The 24,908-nt window shown below is 33.5% G+C and overlaps 1 protein-coding gene, 1 long non-coding RNA gene and 1 pseudogene across 2 annotated transcripts; 1 reads left to right on the forward strand and 2 right to left on the reverse strand.

The window, feature by feature from the left end:
* The first annotated feature begins 7,847 nt into the window (after window positions 1-7,847).
* On the forward strand, window positions 7,848-10,958 carry LOC25498293 (1-aminocyclopropane-1-carboxylate oxidase homolog 1). The gene is made up of 3 exons (XM_013593178.3): window positions 7,848-8,459; window positions 9,466-9,787; window positions 10,539-10,958. The coding sequence occupies exons 1-3, from the start codon at window positions 7,921-7,923 to the stop codon at window positions 10,797-10,799; spliced, it is 1,122 nt and encodes a 373-aa protein (XP_013448632.1). The 5' UTR covers window positions 7,848-7,920; the 3' UTR covers window positions 10,800-10,958.
* A 1,931-nt stretch (window positions 10,959-12,889) lies between these two features.
* Window positions 12,890-15,357, reverse strand: LOC25498294 (uncharacterized). The gene is made up of 3 exons (XR_003006979.2): window positions 15,079-15,357; window positions 14,736-14,971; window positions 12,890-14,044 (listed from the first exon to the last, which is right to left on the reverse strand). It is a non-coding gene; the product is annotated as an uncharacterized lncRNA (long non-coding RNA).
* A 338-nt stretch (window positions 15,358-15,695) lies between these two features.
* LOC25498295 (1-aminocyclopropane-1-carboxylate oxidase homolog 1-like) lies at window positions 15,696-18,855 on the reverse strand (annotated as a pseudogene).
* Window positions 18,856-24,908: the final 6,053 nt, after the last annotated feature.

The following is a 24,908-nucleotide window of genomic DNA, read 5'->3' on the forward strand; positions in this document are numbered from 1 at the left end:
TATGCATATCATACTACTGATTACTTGATTCCAATACTTTTGGACAAAATAGTTAGGCCAATGTCTTGGTCACTAACACTCTCCAATGGTTACTGCTCCCTAATATCATAGGTGATCCCTAGAAAATTGAAAGTTTTAAAACGCCAAAGTAAGTAAGAATTATGAGGAATGCTAGCAACACTCTTTTTTGAGCACTCTCTCTAGCACTCACTCTTTTATTGGGTGAAATCAATGTGGGACCTACACTTTGGAAATGGAACCCACATAAAGTGGTGAGACATACATTGATTTCACCCAATAAAAGAGTGAATGCTCAAAAGAGAGTGTTGCTAGCGTTCCTCAAGAATTATTATTAGTTTTTTTCTAAATCTAAGCAATAATTAAATGATTAAACTAGTTCAAGCAAACAAGATAAATCATATAATCTGATCACTTATCTTTCATATAATCTTCCGTCTACTATGGTAAAACTCGCATAACATCTAATCACCTATCTTTTGATTTCGGCTAACCGGATTAATACTTTTAGGTGTAAACAACGATAAATTATCATAACTAGATCATTTAAATTAATTGACTTTGAATCTAAAAACTTTGAAAATCATATACTTGTACTTGAGTGAATGTTATTCTTTAATAATTTCAAAAAACCATTCGCAATATGTGTCATTACAATTGTAAAACATAAAAAAATTCTAACTTCTTGGCATGGTTATTCAAAATTGTATATCGTGTTGATTGAATATTAAAGTTGTAGGAATTCAATGAAACCCAATCAAAATATTGATAGTATAAAATAAAAGTAAAATTTTTCATTTTTGTCTAAATATCAATATAATATATTCTTAATACATGCATTGTTATGTTGTAAATATTGTAACAATTTCGTTATTATGATAAATACAGTGATTTCAAATAAAATTGGTTTGCAAACGATATATATATCTGGATATTTGTAAACCTAAATATCTTAATAAAACTGTACAATATCAACAAATAATGAATTGGTGTAAGTAAAACGGACTTGAACCTCTTAAATAGGTGGTCAGGAGTTCGATCTGTGACTCCTACATATAAAAAAATTCGGTTCAGAGGGGTAAATTCATATTATGTACCCCATAAGTAACCGTATAATGATGGTAGAAACTTCTTTGCTATAACATAATAAAAAAAAATCATGACTTCTTTTCTTTATTTAGAAAAACTATAACTTGATAGTATTTTTTTTAAAAAATTTACGTTAAATATGTATTGATTTTGTGTGAGATAGTTTTTTGGTGTAAATTGATCTTTTGTTTTATTTATTCAAATTTGATAAGTATATATTTTTTTTTATATTTTGGGCACAGGCCCACACACTAGTACGTTAGAACAAGAATGATTTATAGAAGTTCTCTTGGATTTTGATGATAACAAAGTATTGAAGAACAATTGCAATACTAACATATGTTCAAGTGTGCAGGATCTACTTATCATGAAGAAAGAACATATGAAGAGCATCAGAAGGGGATTGAGAAGTTTAGAAGACTATGGTGGAAGATCTACTGGAAGGGTCAACCATAAGTCAACGTCCTTAGAAGAAGGATGCCTAACAGGAGTTAGAGAGTAATCTCAACAGATTTGTGAAGGACATCAGACACAAAATATGACTGGCTACGGGAGCCAGAATCCACATAAGCTTTTGTTTTATTCTGTGAATTGTGTCTATCATAGTATCTGATAGAGCAGTTCTTTTGTCTTCTTCTGTCTACGTGTACAACCAGAAAAGGGACATAAGGAACGAAAAGAGCAACATCTAATTTTTCTTTCAACAAAGGAAATTCAAAGGACGTTCCAACATGATTATCCATATCAGACAAACGACCAACATTCTTGATCAAAGTTTCTTAACGACACTCTTTGTGCTGACACTCTTCTCCAACAGCTCTCAAATCATTGCATATAAAAGGAGTTGAAGATATGAGAAAGAAAAAGAACAATACTCATCTATTTTTCTGTGGCAAAACTCTGTCAAATCAAACAGCGTAAAACACTTAGCATTGATTTTCAAATTTTATATCTTAGAAATTATAAGGACTGATTCTGTTCATCTGTTCAGTTTACAATAATTTGTTAGAAATAGTGTAAGAACAAATTAACTTGTTTGCAATTGGGGAAAGCATATTAGAAATTCTCTTACGTGCGTGCTTGATCATATAAGTCTCTTGGTGAAACCTTAAGCACCTAGGAAGTCTCAATAAGTTGTGATTGAGCAGGGTAAAGTCTTAAGTAGTTGTGCTTAACCAAAGGAAGTCTCTTGCAGGTGTTCTTGAGCAGAAGTCTTTAGGTAGAGTCCTAGAGCATAGAAGTCTCTTGCATTTGTGCTTGAGCATTGAGAACTCTCTTGGTGTGTCCTTGAGTAGGTTGTAATCAAGAGTGATTATTATAGTGAAATCACATGAAAGTGCTAGGGGACATGGCTACTACTGTGTTGTGGAAGGAACCAGTATAAATTGTTTTGTGTATGTCCTCTCTCTCTCTCTGACTTTTTATCTTTTATCTTTAGTGTTATGTATTCCACTGCAACATCAGATTCTGACCAGGTTTTATAAACACTCAGAAAAATAATTCATCAAAAGACCCACACAATTCAACCGCCCTTCTTGTGAGTTTTTCTCACCTTCATCGTTTATCACATTTTTATGTCCTTTCTATTAAAATTGATTTTCTTAAAAGCTAATCCAAAATAGATATTGTTAGCGGCCAACACTCGAGGGGATTAAGTCCCAAATCGGATAGATAGGATTATTGAGAAGAGTTTTAAAGAGGAGGCACTCCTCACCGTACAAGCCGATTTTGTAAGGATGAGTTAGGCCTTGACTTTCGTTACATGGTATCAGAGCCTATCGGGTCCATCGTATGGCTTGCATCGTCCACGCTTCAGACCCATTGGGCCGGGCTGAAGCGTGAGCGAGTGTGTTAGCGGCCAACACTCGAAGGGATTTAGTCCCAAATCAGATAGATAGGATTCTTGAGAAGAGTTTATAAAGAGCAAGCACTCCTCACCGTACAAGCCGGTTTTGTAAGGATGAGTTAGACTTTGACTTTCGTTACAGATATTTTGTTTTCAACATAAAAATCATTTTTCGAGAAAATGAATTTTTATATAGCCTACACATAGACATATCTAAAATATAAAAAATAATTTTTTAAATTAGAGTCTTAATTATTTTTTATACATATTATAAGCACTGATATATTGACAACAAAAAATCGACAGCTTACCCCTCATTGTAGTTCTCCATGAAGCAATTTCAGGCTGGCACGCACCCAATATAATAATGTTCAAAGTTTATTTTGATCGACATTTAATGTCGTCTTTTATTTTTGACCAACATTCAAATTTTTCGAAGTTGCATATTTTATTCTTTTTTATTTTGAGGAACATTCAATGTTTATTTTTTTTATTACGTCTTTAAAAATTTCCTACTAGGTCTACTTGGTCGCCTTGATCTAGTCTTCTCGCCCCATCTTATATTAATGTTCAAAGTTTATTTTGACCGACAGTTAAAGTCGTCTTTTATTTTTGACCAACATTCAAATTTTTCGAAGTTGCCTATTTTATTCTTTTTTATGTTGACTCCCATGATCAACAAACACAAGTTTCACAGTCCAATTCAACATGCTCAAGTAGGAAATGTGCACGTAAAAGTAATATGTCTCCTAACCCACCTCCGAATCAAGTCAACATCCCACACAAAGACAAAGTCCCTTCGTTCCTGCATGAATTTATTGTGGATTCCATGCAGTTGTGGGCCTACATGATATGTCTGTAGATGATTATCATATTAGGTTGAAAACATAAACGATGGTCATTATGGGTTACGTGCAATTGGTGAAGGTTATTTGTCATTGTCGAAGTAGATGATGATTTGTTTATTGTTGAAAACCTTGAGCCTCAAGAAAAAGTTGTTGATGATAAGAATGTAGTAGATGTAGTCAAGATTAAAGATGGTTTTCTTGAGCCTCAAGAAAACCTTGACCCTAGGTGTCTAATTTACACTTATATATCCTTGATGAACAAAATAACTAGCAAGTGTACCAACATGTCATCAAGTAGTAATGTCTATATAAAAAAGTTCCTATCTACGTAGATTATCTAGTTTCAAAATCACTACTGCCATTATGATTAGGTTAATAGTAACAAATCATGGGTTTTGCACGTGACAAAGAAGTTGGTTTTAATTCCTTGAGAGTGAGAAAACGACCAAGTCATGTCAAATTTCCTTCCTTGAATTAGTTGAGTAACTACAAATTATGCATATCATACTACTGATTACTTGATTCCAATACTTTTGAACAATATAGTTAGGCCAATGTCTTGGTCACTAACACTCTCCAATGGTTACTGCTCCCTAATATCATAGGTGATTCCTAGAAAATTGAAGGTTTTAAAACGCCCAAGTAAGTGAGAATTATGAGGAATGCTAGCAACACTCTCTTTTGAGCACTCTCTCTAGCACTCACTCTTTTATTGGGTGAAATCAATTTAGGACCTACACTTTGGAAATGGAACCCACATAAAGTGGTAAGACATACATTGATTTCATCCAATAAAAGAGTGAGTGCTTAAAAGAGAGTGTTGCTAGCATTCCTCAAGAATTATTATTAGTTTATGTCTAAATCTAAGCAATAATTAAATGATTAAACTAGTTCAAGCAAACAAGATAAATCATAACATTTGATCACTTATCTTTCGTATAATCTTCCGTCTACTATGGTAAAACTCGCATAACATCTAATCACCTATCTTTTGATTTCGGCTAACCGGATTAATACTTTTAGGTGTAAACAACGATAAATCATCATAACTAGATCATTTAAACTAATTGACTTTGAATCTAAAAACTTTGAAAATCATATACTTGTACTTGAGTGAATGTTATTCTTTAATAATTTCAAAAAACCATTCGCAATATATGTCATTATTACAATTGTAAAACATAAAAAAATTCTAACTTCTTCTTGGCATGGTTATTCAAAATTGTATATCATGTTGATTTAATATTAAAGTTGTAGGAATTCAATGAAACCCAATCAAAATATTGATAGTATAAAATAAAAGTAAAATTTTTCATTTTTGTCTAAATATCAATATAATATATTCTTAATACATGCATTGTTATGTTGTAAATATTGTAACAATTTCGTTATTATGATAAATACAGTGATTTCAAATAAAATTGGTTTGCAAACGACGTATATATCTAGATATTTGTAAACCTAAATATCTTAATAAAACTGTACAATATCAACAAATAATGAATTGGTGTAAGTAAAACGGACTTGAACCTCTTAAATAGGTGGTCAGGAGTTCGATCTGTGACTCCTACATATAAAAAAATTCGGTTCGGAGGGGTGAATCCATATTGTGTACCCCATAAGTAACCGTTTAATGATGGTAGAAACTTCGTTGCTATAACATAATAAAAAAAAAAAATCATGACTTCTTTTCTTTATTTAGAAAAACTATAACTTCATAGTTTTTTTTTTTTTTTTTTTAAATTTACGTTAAATATGTATAGATTTTGTGTGAGATAGTTTTTTGGTGAAATTGATCTTTTGTTTTATTTATTCAAATTTGATAAGTATATATTTTTTTTTTATATTTTGGGCACAGGCCCACACACTAGTATGTTAGAACAAGAATGATTTATAGAAGTTCTCTTGGGTTTTGATGATAACAAAGTATTGAAGAACAATTGCAATACTAACATATGTTCAAGTGTGCAGGATCTACTTATCATGAAGAAAGAACATATGAAGAGCATCAGAAGGGGATTGAGAAGCTTAGAAGACTATGGTGGAAAATCTACTGGAAGGGTCAACCATAAGTCAACGTCCTTAGAAGAAGGATGCCTAACAGGAGTTAGAGAGTAATCTCAACAGATTTGTGAAGGACATCAGACACAAAATATGACTGGCTATGGGAGCCAGAATCCACATAAGCTTTTGTTTTATTCTGTGAATTGTGTCTATCATAGTATCTGATAGAGCAGTTCTTTTGTCTTCTTCTGTCTACGTGTACAACCAGAAAAGGGACATAAGGAACGAAAAGAGCAACATCTAATTTTTCTTTCAACAAAGGAAATTCAAAGGACGTTCCAACATGATTATCCATATCAGACAAACGACCAACATTCTTGATCAAAGTTTCTTAACGACACTCTTTGTGCTGACACTCTTCTCCAACAGCTCTCAAATCATTGCCTATAAAAGGAGTTGAAGATATGAGAAAGAAAAAGAACAATACTCATCTATTTTTCTGTGGCAAAACTCTGTCAAATCAAACAGCGTAAAACATTTAGCATTGATTTTCAAATTTTATATCTTAGAAATTATAAGGAGTGATTCTGTTCATTTGTTCAGTTTACAGTAATTTGTTAGAAATAGTGTAAGAACAAATTAACTTGTTTGCAATTGGGGAAAGCATATTAGAAATTCTCTTACGTGCGTGCTTGATCATATAAGTCTCTTGGTGAAACCTTAAGCACCTAGGAAGTCTCAATAAGTTGTGATTGAGCAGGGTAAAGTCTTAAGTAGTTGTGCTTAACCAAAGGAAGTCTCTTGCAGGTGTTCTTGAGCAGAAGTCTTTAGGTAGAGTCCTAGAGCATAGAAGTCTCTTGCATATGTGCTTGAGCATTGAGAACTCTCTTGGTGTGTCCTTGAGTAGGTTGTAATCCAGAGTGATTATTATAGTGAAATCACATGAAAGTGCTAGGGGACGTGGCTACTACTGTGTTGTGGAAGGAACCAGTATAAATTGTTTTGTGTATGTCCTCTCTCTCTCTCTGACTTTTTATCTTTTATCTTTAGTGTTATGTATTCCACTGCAACATCAGATTCTGACCAGGTTTTATAAACACTCAGAAAAAGAATTCATCAAAAGATCCACACAATTCAACCGCCCTTCTTATGAGTTTTTCTCACCTTCATAGTATATCACGTTTTTATGTCCTTTCTATTAAAATTGATTTTCTTAAAAGCTAATCCAAAATAGATATTGTTAGCGGCCAACACTCGAGGGGATTAAGTCCCAAATCGGATAGATAGGATTATTGAGAAGAGTTTTAAAGAGGAGGCACTCCTCACCGTACAAGCCGATTTTGTAAGGATGAGTTAGGCCTTGACTTTCGTTACATGGTATCAGAGCCTATCGGGTCCATCGTATGGCTTGCATCGTCCACGCTTCAGGCCCATTAGGCCGGGCTGAAGCGTGAGCGAGTGTGTTAGCGGCCAACACTCGAAGGGATTTAGTCCCAAATCAGATAGATAGGATTCTTGAGAAGAGTTTATAAAGAGGAGGCACTCCTCACCGTACAAGTCGATTTTGTAAGGATGAGTTAGACTTTGACTTTCGTTACAGATATTTTGTTTTCAACATAAAAATCATTTTTCGAGAAAATGAATTTTTATATAGCCTACACATAGACATATCTAAAATAAAAAAAATAATTTTTTAAATTAGAGTATTAGTTATTTTTTATACATATTATGAGCACTGATATATTGACAACAAAAAATCGACAGCTTACCCCTCATTGTAATTCTCCATGAAGCAATTTCAGGCTGGCACGCACCCAATATAATAATGTTCAAAGTTTATTTTGACCGACATTTAATGTCGTCTTTTATTTTTGACCAACATTCAAATTTTTTGAAGTTGCCTATTTTATTCTTTTTTATTTTGACGAACATTCAATGTTTATTTTTTTTATTACGTCTTTAAAAATTTCCTACTAGGTCTACTTGATCGCCTTGATCTAGTCTTCTCGCCCCATCTTATATTAATGTTCCCTCTTGTCCATTTATCTATACTTTTATTCCACATTTTATGATAGAGGAAGAAGACATTGCTTGTCTGGTGTTGTTTCTCTCAATATGGTGGTAAAAAACTCAAACCAAGTAGAAAAATCCACTAATTCCACTTATGATAGATACAATGAAGTGAAAGCTTTTGATGATTCAAAAGCTGGTGTGAGAGGTTTGGTGGAGTCCGGAGTGTCGAAGATCCCACAGATGTTCCATAATGAGATGTTGGACATTGCTACAAAGTCAATTTGTGACTCTAAGTTGAATATTCCCATCATTGACCTCAAAGGTATAGACATCAATCCAACTCTGCGTGAAGAGGTAATTGGCAAAATTCGAAGTGCATGTCATGAGTGGGGATTTTTTCAGGTGATTAATCATGAAATTCCCATCAATGTATTGGATGAGATGATTCATGGAATCCGTAACTTTCATGAACAAGATGTTAATGTTAGAAAAGAGTTTTATACGCGTGATTTAAGGGAAAAAGTTGTGTATTTCTCCAATACAACCTTATTTACTAGTCAAGCTGCTGATTGGAGAGATACAGTTGGATTCGTTGTTGCTCCTGATCCATTCAAACCAGAAGAAATACCACCAATATGCAGGTAATGTACTAAGTCTTAATTATGATTCTAACCCTGCATTTCATAACAAACATTCATTCTAGTTCCAAAGGTTGATTTATTATGTACTCACTTCCATTTTTATCTTGATGTTTAAGGTTAATGCACACATATTAGAAAAAATAAATAAATTAAGACTCACTTTTGACCTAATTATAAGACCCATTTCTTTATGAAAATACTCTTATTTATAATTGAGAAATGTAAATTTGTTTTGATTTTCATGATATCATTAATTTTAGGGGTGATTAAGAAAAGTAACACACAATTATTACATATTTATTGCTATATCTACTATTTTAATATCCATGAATGAATTCTCTTAAAGAGTCTTATAATAAGGGTCATATGCAGGAAACATATATTTAGACTAAATGAACTTTATTTTCGTAATATTTGTCATTAATTGCATTATACAGTTATGAGTATCTCACCCAATTGAAAGATTAGTTGGGAAAAAAGTGATCAAACATTGGATTTATAAAATATCAAAAATTTTGAAATAAAAGTACTACCTCCGTCCCTAAATATAGGAGTCTTTTGCCAAAATTACGGAGATTAAGAAAGTTAGTTGTAGTATTAAATTTGTATATAATTACTATTGTTTTTACAATTTTATCCTTAAGAGAGAGAGAGTTAATTTATGTTTTCAACATAATATTTATTGTTGATTGAAGAAAAAGATGCAAAATAAATAAGGGTATGTTAGTAAAGAAATAATTAATGTACTTGGAAATACCAAAGGGGTCTTATAAAAAAGGACAAATTTTTTTCTCAAAAGGATCTTATAATTAGGGACGGAGGTAGTAAAACATACATGCATGCATATATACATATACATACATATATATATATATATATATATATATATATATATATATATTTCACTATTATTACATTACATGACATAAGATCATGATATGATTCATTTATAATTTATATCATTTGAATTGATTTAACCATGGTTGAGTTGACTACATACTTGCAGAGATATTGTGATTGAATATTCACAGAAAATAAGTGATTTAGGTTTCAGAATCTTTGAGTTGTTGTCAGAGGCAGTAGGACTTGATCCTTCTTACTTAAAAGAGTTGAAGTGTGCTGAAGGAATCTATATTATGGGTCACTACTTTCCGCCATGCCCTGAACCTGAATTAACTATGGGTGTTGGAAAACATACTGATGGTAACTTCATGACCTTACTTTTACAGGACCAAATTGGTGGTCTTGAAGTTCTTCATGAGAATAGTTGGGTTAAGGTTCCTCCAACACACGGAGCTCTTGTTGTAAACGTAGGAGATCTACTTCAGGTAAATATTTAAATCCAAAGTATAAAGTAGTCTAAACTTTTGTTTTAGGTTTATCAACAATTTTTTTAATATCAATGAAACTTTTATGATCTATTAAAAAAATGAAACATTATTCATGATTTGTTAGACTAATCTTGTAACTCGTTTTTATGTTTTTCTGTAACGAATAAAGTTTATCCTTTCTTGAACCAATACCAGATTTATTTATGTAAGACCCTTAATTTTATTAAGGCATCATCAAACTTTCCTTTAATCAATGTTTTATTTTGATTAAAGCTCTTAAGTATATAAAAACTAAATTAGAAGTGGAGAAAGTATACCATGATGTGGAAAGGTTGACCTAAATGATCAAATATGTTAAATATTTTATAAGATTTACCACTATACTCAAATATTATATTTCCAAGCTATGACTTTGATTAGTTCAAATAATCTAATTCCACCACTCTTTTCTAGCTTTGGTTATTAAAAAACCAATTGATTAGGGTTTTTTGTGTGGATAAGAGACAATAGCTTATTCCATATATGTTGTTGATGAATTGAGTGCAGGATTCTCAATATTAATCACATGTCATTTTTAAACATTATTTCATCATGTGTAATTGTGTATCAAAAAATTGTGCACTCTTAAAATGTGATTATAGTGATTTGAAATTGTGGGCTAGAAATAATTTCTATAAACAAAGTCATTGACTGTTTCCTAGTTTAAAGTTTGTGTTAACAATTTTATCATTTTTGTATACTCTTGCAGCTTATCACAAATGACAAGTTTGTAAGTGTTCATCACCGAGTCTTATCACCAAACATAGGCCCAAGAATTTCTGTAGCAACATTCTTTCTGAGTTCTCGTGACCCAATTGAAGGTGCATCAAAAGTTTTTGGTCCTATTAAGGAGCTGATTTCAGAAGCAAACCCACCAATCTACAAAGACATTACAATACAAGATTTCTTATCATATTTTCATGCAAAAGGCCTTGATGGGAGTTCTTCCTTAGAGCCTTTCAAGTTGTGAATTCAACATATGAATGCGCTTTTGATACTCGTGGAACTTTCTATAGTCTATTTTAAATAAGAAGTCATGTCTTCAACAATAAGTATGTTCTGTATGTATCAAGTTTCTGAGATTGAAATAAATGAATTATCTATGATTGTTGGCATTATATTTTCTTAAATAAAGTGAATGAACTACAAACTTTAAACCAATAACTTCTAAATAAAAGGAAGTGTCGATATAGTTTTACATATATGACAAGGTAAGATAATGGGTATCCCTAATTTTCTCATAGGAATGATTTTATATAGAAATTAGGAACCTCCTTGTGATAAAATATGGGACTGGATGGAGACAGATCGGGAGAAGTTGTTGATTGTAAATGAGAAATAAAATATAATGTTGGTTTCCATTCCAGGGTGCTAGTACAATATTGATTGTCTAGTATTGTTCAATTCCCCTTAGAAATACTCTGTTTAAAATTAAAACTTAAGGATGATAAGAAATATTAGACAACTAATTCACTTTATTTAACTATATGGAAGTCTTGCTCGTATTGGTAAAGTGAGGGGACAAACCTATGCAACTAATTCACTTTAATTGTGCACTCTTAAAATGTGATTATAGTGATAAGAAATATTAGACAACTAATTCACTTTATTTAACTAATAATAAAATTACAACTTGATCCTTATTTTTCATTCCCAGCGTGCACCATTACCTCTCTTTTTTTCCCCTTCATTTCTTCTTGTTCCAACCTGCTCCAATAAGCTAACTTATATTTCTTCATCTTCATATTTGATACTTCTACTAATATTTGAACCAAGATTTCTATTGTTATTTCTTGTTATTTATGAACCCATATTTCTTCTTCTTTTTCCAAATTAATTGTGACGTTTCTTCTTTTTTTCCCATCTTATTCATGTTTGATGCTTTTCTTCTAATTTATGAACCCTCTATTATGGGTGGTTAGTGCTAGCTTTACCAATAAAATTTTGCTTGTAGTGGATTTCAATTAGCTTGTAACAGACATGGAACAGATATCAGTGTGATATTGCTCATGTTGTTACTGTTTTTGAGTAGCTTTGTATACAAAGGATTCACGTCAGTGAAGACTATTGATTTTTTTTTAATGAAATTGCATGTGTTACTGCTACTCACAAATGATGCTAAAATAACAACATATTGATTGGATTGAGTAGAGAATTCAACTTCTTTTTAATATAAGGGTAAAATTGAAATAAAAAAGTTATAACTCGTTCCGTTAACTTTCCAAACAATGGAATGGAAAACTAGTTCCGTTCCATCATAAAGTATCCAAACAATGGAATGGAATCTTTATTCCATTCCATTCCGTTCCGTTCCGTTTCGTTCCGTTGATTTTCACTTATCCAAACAGAGCCTAAGTTTTTTTCTAGGTTCATGGAAGATGGATTAAGATGATGAAGAAGATGGACACAAGTGAGAAAAATATTAGGTGTCATAGGCACACAGTAAAATACAATAGACTCTACATGATCCAACAATCCTCTTTTAAACAAAAAATCAAAGGGTTACAATTAAATTTTTTACTAAGGTCCATGGTGGATCACCTTGAAATATGGTTCACCTTAGAGATTTGCTGTTAAAAATTAACAGAAAGGATCACCTGGGTAAACGGAGGTATATTTATGGGACCAAATTGAGACACTTTATAGTTAAGGGACCAAAATGAAATCCAAAAATAAGTTAAGGGACCAAAGCATAAGCATGTATTAAGTCTTTCATCAATTGTAAGACAACATAAACTATTAAAATGATGAGATGAATTTTGGTAACCTTGACAAATTAGAAGTAATCATAGTTGGACTAATAATGGTCAAAATAAAGCAACGTGTAACACCTCAATTTTTAATAGTGCAACTGATTTTTTTCTCTTCAAAACATTACACCATAGGCGGGAATATTCGATGTCGTCCTTTAAAAAAAAAATAGAGTAAATGGTTTCCAAAGCAAAACTTGAATTTGAAAAATTGAAATGATCTGAAATAAACATTAACGTGATATAACTGGAAATATAAAGATGTCATGCATATGCATCAAAGTAATGTAAATGTCCAAAAGCTCAAATATAAAACAACCTTGTCAAATGAAATACTCGTTATATAAAATTAGGAATGTCTGCCTCACCCAACATTGAACATTGTTAACTGGTGTGGTGGTAATATTGCTTGATTGATACCTGGGGATGGGGTGTCAGGGGTTCGAACACACGACCTTTTACACATTGAAGAATCGCATAACCACTGCAACAACACGCATTTGTTGAAATATTAAGCATAATATGAAATTTATATAAAAACTTGAGGGGGCAGTGGCACTTCCAAAGAGATCCGCCCCTATTTAGGTATCAAACAATTGTGTCTTGAAGTGTAGAACCTTTTTATAGTTGAAATCACAAAATGATTGTGAGAACTTCACGGTCGATAACACCTCTACCCAGTCCATGCGAAAAGAATCCTCCATCAACAGTGCTAGATACGAATGAACGAAATCCGAGAGATCAAAAACACATGATTTCTAATGGCGCATAGGGTTTTGAAACAATGATTTTGTGTTTTTGTGTGTCTATGAAACATATCAGCCCAATGGTTTTATTTATAGACCCACTAGAACTAAATCCAACAAAAAAATACACCTAAGGCACAAAAATATAGTATGACTATCATTCTTCTGCTGCGCAAGAGGCTTTGTCAGTGGGTCAGCGACATTGTCACGTGTTGGTAATCTACATATCTTCACTTCCCATGTATCTATCAACTCTTGAATGTTGTGATAGAAACTAAGTATTTGTTTGAATCATTGGTTAGATCTAGGCTCCTTTCTCATAAACAGTCTGCATGATCTTGATACAAAGGGCATCCCCTTTGATGATCTGCAGTAATGCTTTTGCCCCCCAGTGCCTCTGCAAATGATTTCTTTGGTGCTGTAACCTGCTGTTGCACTGGAACAGGTTCGCTTCTGTCTGCAACACATGGCCAAGGGAAAACAAAAGTCAAGGCTGCAGCCGAGAAAAAACCCAAATTGGTGTGCCAAATCTGATCTGCGAGGGAAACACGACAAAAACCAGAGAATTTTGAGCCAGTTCCATTTGTGAGGTATAGTTTTGCATAGGTTACATCACCAATCATTTGATTGATGGTATTGGTAGTAGTTGTATTAGAAGTGAGACTCCTACTATTGCAACTCTTCCTGGATAGCTCTGTGGACCAGAAGTTGGCATGGTCCTGAAATAAAAAATATAACTCATGACTTTAGGAGAGGGGTCTCCACATTGATAATAGTATAGTGTGCTTGGTTCCAATCTTACATATACAGTGAAGACTAGTTTAAAAAACTAAAACATGAAACTTTCATACAATGACAACCAGCCTTATTATGGTGGAATTAGTTACATGGAGGCTCTACTAACATCTAAGTTACCTCATAAAATAAAATAAACTGCAAATCAGCAATACCAATGCATGATAAGTGTACAAAAGGTTAATTAAAAGTGTTGACAGCAGTCGGGCATTGGAAGACCATACACCAGTGTTGAAGAGTAATGACTAAACTTATTTGGTAACATATTAAACAAACTACATAGATAATAAAATTATAACGATTTTCTCTAACAAACAATTTGATATTCCTCTAATATTATTATACAACAAAGCAAAATGAATAATACCGTTCCATAAAAACTATACAGAGTATGAACTTGGGACATGACACATATACAGTTACTATTTTCCTTATGATGATTCGACGTCATGTCTCTATGACTAGAACAATGTGACTCAACTGGTGGCCACATCAATTCTAAGCAATGTCAAGCGAAGGTAATCTCTACGGTGAATTAAAAACCATATAACTGTTACTGAAAATTAGCCAATTCATAAATATTCGAGTTTGGATCTTGCTCAAAACTGGAGATACCTGTAATGAATTGAGACCCAAACGGAGTCAAGAGACAGCGAAATCTGCTCCAGCTGGAAGCCGGTGACCTGCCACAAAAGCTGCTAACCCCTGGTGATTGAGGCGGTCTCATGTTAGCACCCTGCTGAGAAGGAAGATAATGCTGGTTCCCAACTGTCCTCTATAAGGGAAAACTTGAGTCGATGTTGGTTCAGCAGTCACACCAGTCTTCCCAACCGATAAGCATGCATCCATACCTGTAATCCATGCCAAGAACAATAAGCATTACACTAGATCGAGTTTCTAAGCAAACAAGCACGAAATCACAATAATGACATCAATTATGGAAGAGAAAGAAAGGTACCTGAGCTGAGCAAGAACGTTTGGATGGATCCTTGAAAGAAATTGACACCACTGATTCTACCATCTCCATGTAAATCTGCTCTTCTGAAGATCGCGTGCCACGGAACCAACTCGAAGCAGTTAGGGATTTAGATTGTGGAAGAAGAAGAGAGGGGAATGATAATTATTGAATTTAAGGGATTTGAAATAGTGATTTATAGTTTTCGATTTTTACGAAGGACCTTCGAGAATGTGTCAGTTGTTACTCAAAACGAAGAATGAATTAGATTCATAAAAACAAGTTTTCAGTTCCTATTTTACGGTTGCGTTGGAAGAGAGAGAGTAATTAATACTTTTTTTTTTTTTTTTTTTTGAATAAGAGAGTAATTAATACTAACTAGTCTATTAATACTATAATATAATATAATCCTATTTTCTTTCAATTTTTTACCTGCATATTACGCATTGTTCAGTTTATTAAAGGTTCTTTAAGCTAAAGACTCAAATGACCTTGAGGTTATATTTCAAAACTCAAATTTAGATTCTGCAACTATTTAAGAGCCAGGAATGTCTTTGCTTGATTATGAATATGATATATCAAGTGCAAATCAAAGTTCTATTCCAAGTGTAATTATAATGTTAAGTTGTTAACAATACAACATTGAACATCCCAGTATATGGCAAATGAGCATTATTCATAGCATTAGAACCTAAAATGATATAACAAAATTTAATTGAAGAATATGAGAAGCAATATCCGTAGGAGACGTAAGAGTGCTATTACCATCACGTAAAGAAAGGATCTGCTTGGAAGAAGATTTAATCGAAGCCACGCGATGAATGTAAGAAGTATTTCTATCACCATGAATAAAATTCTGAGTTCTAGCCTTTTGACACCAAAATTGATCTTGGATATATAAAGCATCAGAAATGCCTGCCATATCAATCAGAAGCTGTATACAGTTAACCTCATCAATAGCAAGACGAACCTGCATCATAACATCACCAAAAACTGACCTGTTCCAATCTTTGAAAGCATGTTTTAGCCGCTTCAAATTCTTATGAAGGCCAGCCATGCCACAATCAGAAACAGGTTGTCGCCAAACTTCTGTCACCAAACGACGACAGTCGTCATGAGTTGTCCATGATTTATAAAACTTAAAAGGAGTGACATGAGGAACCGAAGCAAATTCCTGAGTAATAAGCAAAGGATGATGATCAGAGTCGTCATGGGAAACTTAAAATGTTTGCCTTGACCGGCTTGGGTAAGCATTTAAGCACTCGACCATCAGTATTTATAGCACTGATAATGCAAAATCAGTATATCAACTTGATACTTACTGCAAATATGTAAAATTGAACATGCAATAAACGGTTATGTTTATTATTGTTCTTTCCCACTTCACGATTTTTGTTTATCTAAACAAACGGATTTCAGCCTTAACAAAGTAATTTGGATTTAGTGGTTGTTGATCTTCTTGAAAGAAGGCTAAAACAATCCTAAGCTCATATTAGAAGAACAGAATCTTCTATACTCATTAACAGATCAGTATAATTAGCTAGGATAGTTACTTAATTATAGCAAACAAATAAGGATGCAACTCCTAAGCAGAAACCCAATAAGCAACCATAAGCTGGTAGTCATTTCCCTCCACTTCTTTCTTTCATTTCACTACCTTGAAATGCTCCAAGGTAGAGTTTCCGTCAAGTCCCTTTTTAAAATGATGCTCTATCAACTCTTTTATGGTTGTGTCCCTATAATGCGCCGGATTTGTATCTGATAACAGCTCCTTAATAGGGCCATAGGACTTCGCTGAATCTTCAGTTGTGTCACCGGAGTGTACAAAGAAGCTAGCCACCGAAATTCTTGGCCCTTTCTTACTTGCTAAAACTCGGTGAAAGACGCTAACAAAGGCATCGTTGGAAATGAGCTGCAACAATATGAATAAAATAAGAATAAAATAGAGATCACACCAGAACATAATAAATAAATAAATAAATAAATAAGGAATCCTTTGACAATACAACTACTTTAATTAATCTTTGTTCATGCTTCTACTGAAAAATAATAAAGAAGGATGCATTTTGTTTGAATATCGACACTTACCTGTAAGAGATCCCCAATGTTGACAACTAAAGCTCGATGCTGAGGAGGAACATCGAACCACTCATCCTTGTGAAGTACTTGCAGACCACTGAGGTTGTCTTGCAGAAGTACTGTGATGAATGAGGGATCGGTGTGCTTGGTCGCGCCCAATGTCAACTCCGGCTCAGGACAGGGCGGATAAAAGTTACCCTGCACAAAAACTCCTTCAGAACAGCCGAGTTTTAGGAGGTGTGATGGGTCCAAGCCAAGGGCCTCTGACAATAATTTAAACAATGTCGACCCCAGTACCGTTATCTTCCGGTAATACTCCGTCATCAAATGTCTACATATAAACAAATAAATCATCAAAAAATTTGAAATTATCATGTACTTTATAATCAATGATTTTAAAATAAATGCATTACCTAAAAATTTCAGGTAATTCTTCTGGCTTGGGAGGATCAGGAGCCATGGCAAACCCAATAGTGTCTCTCCAGTTGGCAAACTTGTCAGTGGCTAAGTTGGTGTTGGAGTGATAATAAAACTTTTGATTGTCGCGGTTGTAAAACTTTCTCCGCACTTTGACATCTTGTTGGTTGAAGCAACGAACTCCATCAATAATTTTTTCTAGAAGGTCAGCTGGAATCCCATGCTTTGCATGCTTTCTGCATCTGGTTAATCACCTCAGTATGCACTCCTTTTAGGTCGATGGTGGTAATGCTGAAATTGCAGCCAGAAGTTGGATATTGATCAGGGGTGTCACAGTAGAACATCCTTGGAATCCTTCTGACACCCGCCTCTACAAGACCTTGAACGCCTGCTTTCGATTGCTCAAATTCATCGACTTCAGCTTGCCTATCATAACTCTGTAAAATTTAACATATAAGACAATTAGATATAAATCAACTGTCTTAACGCTTCCACTATGCTTTCTTTCTGAGAAATCTAATTCACAAGAAAAATCTCACTAACTAACTAATTAATCGTTTCTAGTCAAGCAAACACAAAATAGACCTTGAATCAAAAGCTAAAAAAACACATCGGTTAAATCAATAATCAATTAGAAATCTAAACACTTGTACTCTGCTTAGATTCTGAGAAATCCAATTCCCACACAAAATCTCACAAACTAGCTAATTAATCATTTCTCAACAAGCTAAAACAACATATCAGTTAAATCAATAATCAATTACAAATCTAAAAACTTCAACTCTGCTTAGTTTCTGACAAATCAATTCACAAAAAATCTCACAAACTAGCTAAAACACAAGTATATATATATATATATATATATATATATATATATATATATATATATATATATATATATATATATATATATATATATATACAAGGCAGATGCGCGTACAAGGAAAAGCTAGGAGCATGTAAACTAATTACAAGTTATTACAAACAAATGATACACATAATGATAGGATAATTTTAGAGTAATTGAGTGATATGCTCACCATCTATAGAACCAACATGTGTCTCACAAGCTTTACGTCAAAATGAATGGAAGCAAGCTATGTCTGATGAATTCACTGCCCTCATGCAAATGGATGTAAATAATGCTTTCCTCAATGAAGAAGTCTATATGTCTCAGCCACTTGGTCCTTAATTATTTGGCAGGGAAACAAAACAAATAGGTCCTTAATTTACCAACTTTATCCTTCTCTCATATCCCTTTGTGACATCCCCTGTTCTATACATTCTAAACGCGGCTGCTGATAAGCGTGTGAAAGTGCTGAAAAAAATGTGCAGAATTCCTCCACTTCCTATTTCTCTTTTGCTAGTTAGAGTTTCAACTGGTTATCTTATTCACAAATGAATTTTGCTGCTGATAAAAAAAAACTTAATTTCCATTGTTACTATAAAGTCATGTTTACTTATTTTGGTTACCTTTAATATGTTAACTTATAAATCCTGTTTTCTTCAATTTAACCAGTTTGATTTAAATTTTGTACTAGGGGAATGCTATTAACACTTGCTCACACACTCTCTCTCAATTAATGGTGCCACGTCAGATTCTAGCATCCCTCTTTGTACTATAATAACTACTATAACCGTTGAAGAATCTAAAACCAAATAAAGAGCTGCATTAGCATTAGAAGCATGATGATCTGAATAAAACTTTTAATGTTGACAAATGGTCCATGAATGCAACTTTTAAAATCCAAGGTGATCATTACAAACAATGGAAAAACATTTACAAACTTATAAGGTCATGTCTGTATCAATTAAGAATCTATCTACAACATAGTCTTAATTGATTATGTCATGGTTTGACTTTCAATTTCTGCTTATTATCAATTATTTGGCAGGGAAACAAATTGGTCCTTAATTTACCAACTTTATCCTTCGGTCATACGACAACAAATTATCTTCCTTTTCATTTTATTTTTTATCCTATCTCCTCTATAGGCATCAACATATCAAATGTACCACTGGCACTAGGGACACAGGCAATTAAAACTAGCTTAAAAATTATAATTAAAGATAGCTAACAACAACTTTCATCTTCTTTCACAAAGCAGCACCAACTTACCTATTACTGCATATCACTTCTTTGGGATCAATTTTGTTTTCTCACTTTATTAAGCATTTTTTCTTCTTTTTAAAAATAAGAGCTGCCACATGGCACGTTTTTAGTGGCCAATGTCATGTGACTTTGGTGGAATAATAATGTCCCTGAACTGTGTCTACACTTGACTTCATTGTTTCACAACACTTTCCTAAAATAGTATAGACCACTCTTTTCCTCATTCTTTTCTTCATTATCACAAATTAGATCACTAAATATTCATTTTACTAAGGTATATATGCTTCTTGGTATCATAATCTTTATCATTTCTGAGGCATCATTGTTTTTCATTAAATAAAATAATTATATAACTCAAAATAGAGGTGAAAATTTTGTTGAAACTCAAAATAGAGGTGTTTTATTTAATGAGCATGCTCAAGTCTTCTGTTAGTTTTAGGCTTTAGTTGATTATATTTATAAGTTGTAACCAGTTTAAATTTTTTGAGATTCATAAAGTATTGCACCATGATTGATGACCAAAGAAAGAGACAATGTAGTAATAACCAAGTCATTTCCCAATTTCATGATTCACATAGTGTTTTAAGACTTTCAATTATTACAGTTTTGACATACTATTTTGTGTAACTTTTGAAATGCATAAATATCATGATTCGGAGGATTTAGTAAATGTTTGTGTAAATTTAGAAAAGAAAAAAAAGTTTATTCTGTCAAGTATGATGGCTTTAAAGTATCACTAGTTCAAACATCCACAACAAGCATCACTAGTTCAAAATGATTAATTAACACTAAAAACAACTTAAAACTATAAAATCCTAAATTGGAAATGATTATAGGTTTTAGGCAATGCAATCACTAAATGATTATCAGCAAGACTCAGTTTGCTTATCCTTAATAAGCATTTTTAAAGGATAACTAAATTGTTTCCCATCCAAAAGTCCTTCTTCTATTGCACTTTTCAATCAATATCACAAGACATGTTGGAATAGAATATTGTCCATTGAAATATATTACTTTAGAACTCAATATATTTTTATTTTTGGAAATAACAGCAACAAAATTATAAAATTTTTGGACCCACCAAACCCACCTGGTCGCATGCATAAGTTGCCTTGTCCAACATCATTCCGTTTTTGTTGAGTTAAAAGTGGGATCAACCAAAAGGGGGAATGTTTTGGACTTTGGACATTTTCCCGACATTGAGGTGGCATGTGGTGATTTGCTTGTCATATGACACCTGCCAACCATGTTTTCCGTTGAAGTCACTCTAACAATCTTTGTCTTTATATCTCTCTCACATAAGCATAAGCAAGCACATCGCCTTTCAGATTCTAGCTTTACAATCACTCCATTCCTCATTTCTCTCATTCTTCGTTTTTTATTCGAGTTCTTAAGTTCTCTCACCTTCTTCATCGCTATTTCTGCTTCTGTTCAATGTTCAATGTCTAATCTAAATTGAATGGGTGATTGCTTTTGTGCTTATGATTCTTTCAATTTCCTAATCCAAATTTGTTTATCTATTCAATTATTTTCCTTATGGGTACTAACTAGGTTTTGGCAATTCGAAAAGTTAGTTTATGAAAAAGATGTTATAAATACTTTTCATGAATCTGCTTAATTATTAATTGAATATGTGAACCAACTTACTTTGTAGAACATCCTCACTAATGCCCTCTTGCTATTGATTTCTGTCTCTAACTCCTTATGTGACATGACATGGGCGTCTGGTTCTTTTCCTAAATAAGAAAGATTTTCCTTTGTTATGTTCCTTCAACTTACCTTTCCAAATTGATTTCAAGCTGTATATATTATTAGACCGCAATCGCAATAAAACTGTTGTCATATGATATGCACTTTGTAAACTTAATTTCTATGTGAAAACCAAATGGCTTAGTTTCAGGTTAGTTCATCGAACTTGTTGCAACTTTGATGAAAATATAAATAATATGTTAAGAAAATAATCAAAGCACCCAAATGAAAATCCTTATGCTTAAACATATCTCGCTTTTTGTACCAATTAAAATCCATCTTTATTCACTTTATATTATAAATCATTGAGATGTAACATTGATTCCACACTAGTGCCGAGTTCTGCTACAAAACTTCTTATTATATAGCTCCTGGAGCCACTGCAGTGTAGTTTCTAACTTGCTCTACCGTAAGGAGCCTCCTTCCTGTGCTTTGGTTTACATGAACTGAAGTAGTTGATATCCTCTTGGAGATAGTTGGCGTACTCTGTTAACAGAATTAATAATATTTGACGGTGTTGTGACTTGCGATTTCATCGAAGTAAATATTTCTTGATGTGTTATATCTAGTTGCTTTAAGTTGCCCTGTTTTTATTTGTAAATGGACAGATGGCCGATGTTATTGTTGACTATGACATGTCCAGACAGACATATTCAGCTGTGCATCATGAGGAAGTGAATTGTGATTCTGTTAGTCAGTCATGCATTCCACCTTTTTAGCTAATTAATAATAAAATTAAAGAGGCATGCAGTGATAAGAAAGAGTGTGACTCCAATTCTGATTCAAAGAGATGGGAGGACTTTGTTCAAAAGGTGGAGATAATGATGTGGAGGATTCTCCAAAATAGGATCTCAACAAAGGATAATTTGTTCAAAAGGGGTGTTTTGAAGGAGTCACAAATTAGATGTATAAATGGGTGTGATGTGGTTGAAAATATTGCTCATATATTCTCTGAATGCCCTACAAGTGTGGGGGGTGGGGGGGGGGGGGGGTTTGTGTTGGTGTAAGCCCTAGAGGCCAATAGTTTATGTTAAACCTATCTTATGTATCATGACTTTTATTATTGAATAATATATGGCACTCTTTATTATATTTAGATAATGTTAATAAAGTCCTTAGAATAGATAGTTCGTTTAATAATATATTAAGTGTGACTTAATCATGAGATTACATTATCTTATAGAACGCTATTCTTAAATGTATCCGTAGTCAAAGCTTTAATATGAATAAAGGATAATAACAAAGCGTCGAGACTATTATGTATGTAGACTGATGACCGCATCTCATGGGTCATAGATATGAGATATCAAGTCTATACATAGATATAAATATTAGGAGTAATATTTATATTGGATTGACCCACTGTGAGAATACTACATAGTAAGTTATGAAATTGTCATAAGATATTCTCACAATGATAATAATGTATATCGCTCTTAGACCTGAAACCACTATGATCTCTAAATGTGGACTCAAGTGCTTTGTTGCCATTCTAACGTTGTCTGTAAAAGGATAACAATAACGTTGGTTGATGGGCACTTGATGAATCATGCCGAGGATCATGAGTGTCCTAGATGGGATTTGTCCCTCCTCATAAACAGGAGATATATCTTTAGGCCTCTTGATGAAATATGACTATAAATATGCATGGCCATGCCGAACTAAGTCAATATAAGATATTGGACTTATTCGTTAAATAGTATATTTCGGAATCAAGATAAATGAACATTGATCTATACAAGGGTGACACTATCTATGCCTTGGGATCAATGAAGATATTGAGACAAAGGAGTAATTATACACATATGTATTATCATGAAAGGTTTCGTCAGATCACTTGACATTCTTGTCACTTGGGTAGCAATGATGTGTTGCTAGATACCGCTCATTGTTTATAATATTAAATATTAGATTTAATATTATTGCCAACGTGACTAGAACCTAAAGGGTCACACACAAAGAACAGTCAAAAGAGATATGTATAAGTACGACTTATATAAAGGGTGCGCTTAGTAAATAATGCTAATGATTTAGCAAAGTTTACTAAACTCGTATTGGGCTTAATGAAGTCAAAAACGAGTTTGACTTGCAAAGCACATAAGGAGTTCTATAAATAGAACCCTAGTGCAACAGTTTGCGGTTACGTTCTTTTGCAGAAACCCTAGTTCTCTGACTTCCGTCTTCTTGGCTAGCACCGAGGTTTTGGAGGAGCACTGTTCGTGTGGACTTGATAGAGGCTCTGCTATTTGCTTGGCTGTGATCGTGATTCCGGTTCGCAGATTCCACCGATCGTTTTCAGACCAATCGTTCTAAGGTAACAATCGAATCACTGGTTCAAGTTCCAATTCGTAATGATCCAAGGAAAGTAAATCGAATATTTTATTCCGCTGCTTATTCTGTACATGTCGATTTACCTTCAGTTTGGCAAAGGATTCTGTCATGGTTGAACTACTCAACTGTTATGCATAATAATACTTTCTAAGAAGCAGAGTGTTTAGAGCAAGGGAGCATATAAATCATCATATTTTCTCTTAGTTATGGAGTAGTGTGAAAAATGAATGCTCAATTATAATTGATAACTCTAGTTTTTTGATTGGAGATGGAGAAAGTATAAGGTTCTGGACTGACAGATGGTGTGGCCCTCCTCTTTGTGAAGTCTATCAGTTCCCACCTCACCTTTACAACTCTCTGAGCTCCAGAGTTAGTGATTACATTCCATGGGAAATTAATCTCCATTTTCCCTAATCTGAGACAGATTGTGGAACAAGTCATCATTCCTGCAGAGAAAAAACTTGACATGCTCCTTTGGATCAACACTCCTTCTGGTGACCTCTCCCTCAAAGATGCCTATCTTTTCAAAGCCCATCATTTCAGAAGCTGCACTGGGCCAAAACTATCTGAAGTATTGATATACTTCCGGCTAGATCCTTAATTGCCTGGAGAAATATGCATGACAATATGCCTACAGATGAAAGACTCATGGAGAGAGGTTGTAATCTCTCATCTATTTGTAACCTGTGCTTGAATCATGCTGAAGCAACCTTCCATTTGTTCTTTGATTGTCCTTATGCTGTCAGAATTTGGAACTGGCTCTCTGCTACCCTTAACATCAACTTGCATGTGTTTGGGTGTTTTGGAAAAGTCGTAACAAGAAATAAAGATGAATAGATTCATATATTTGTTAAGTCAATGGATTCTAAATCTGTTGGAGTGTCTTTGATGTATTGAAATATATGAATTCGGATTGGAGAGGGGCTGTATCGGTTCATGTTTATGGACTGGAAATTCGTTGAAGGGCTCAGAAAATAAGTGTTGTGGATCTGTAGAGTTGTGGAGTTATGTGGTTACCGTGGTTTCAGTGCTCGGCAGAAACATCAAGGTTTTGTATATGTGGTGTAGCTGTGTGTTGGTCTGAGCGCATTTGTTTTCTCAGCTTGAGTTGTTTTGTAGGTGCTTCGATGCGGTTGTTGGTGTT

Source organism: Medicago truncatula, chromosome 7 (assembly GCF_003473485.1).
Source record: "Medicago truncatula cultivar Jemalong A17 chromosome 7, MtrunA17r5.0-ANR, whole genome shotgun sequence".
NCBI classification, from domain to species: domain Eukaryota; kingdom Viridiplantae; phylum Streptophyta; class Magnoliopsida; order Fabales; family Fabaceae; genus Medicago; species Medicago truncatula.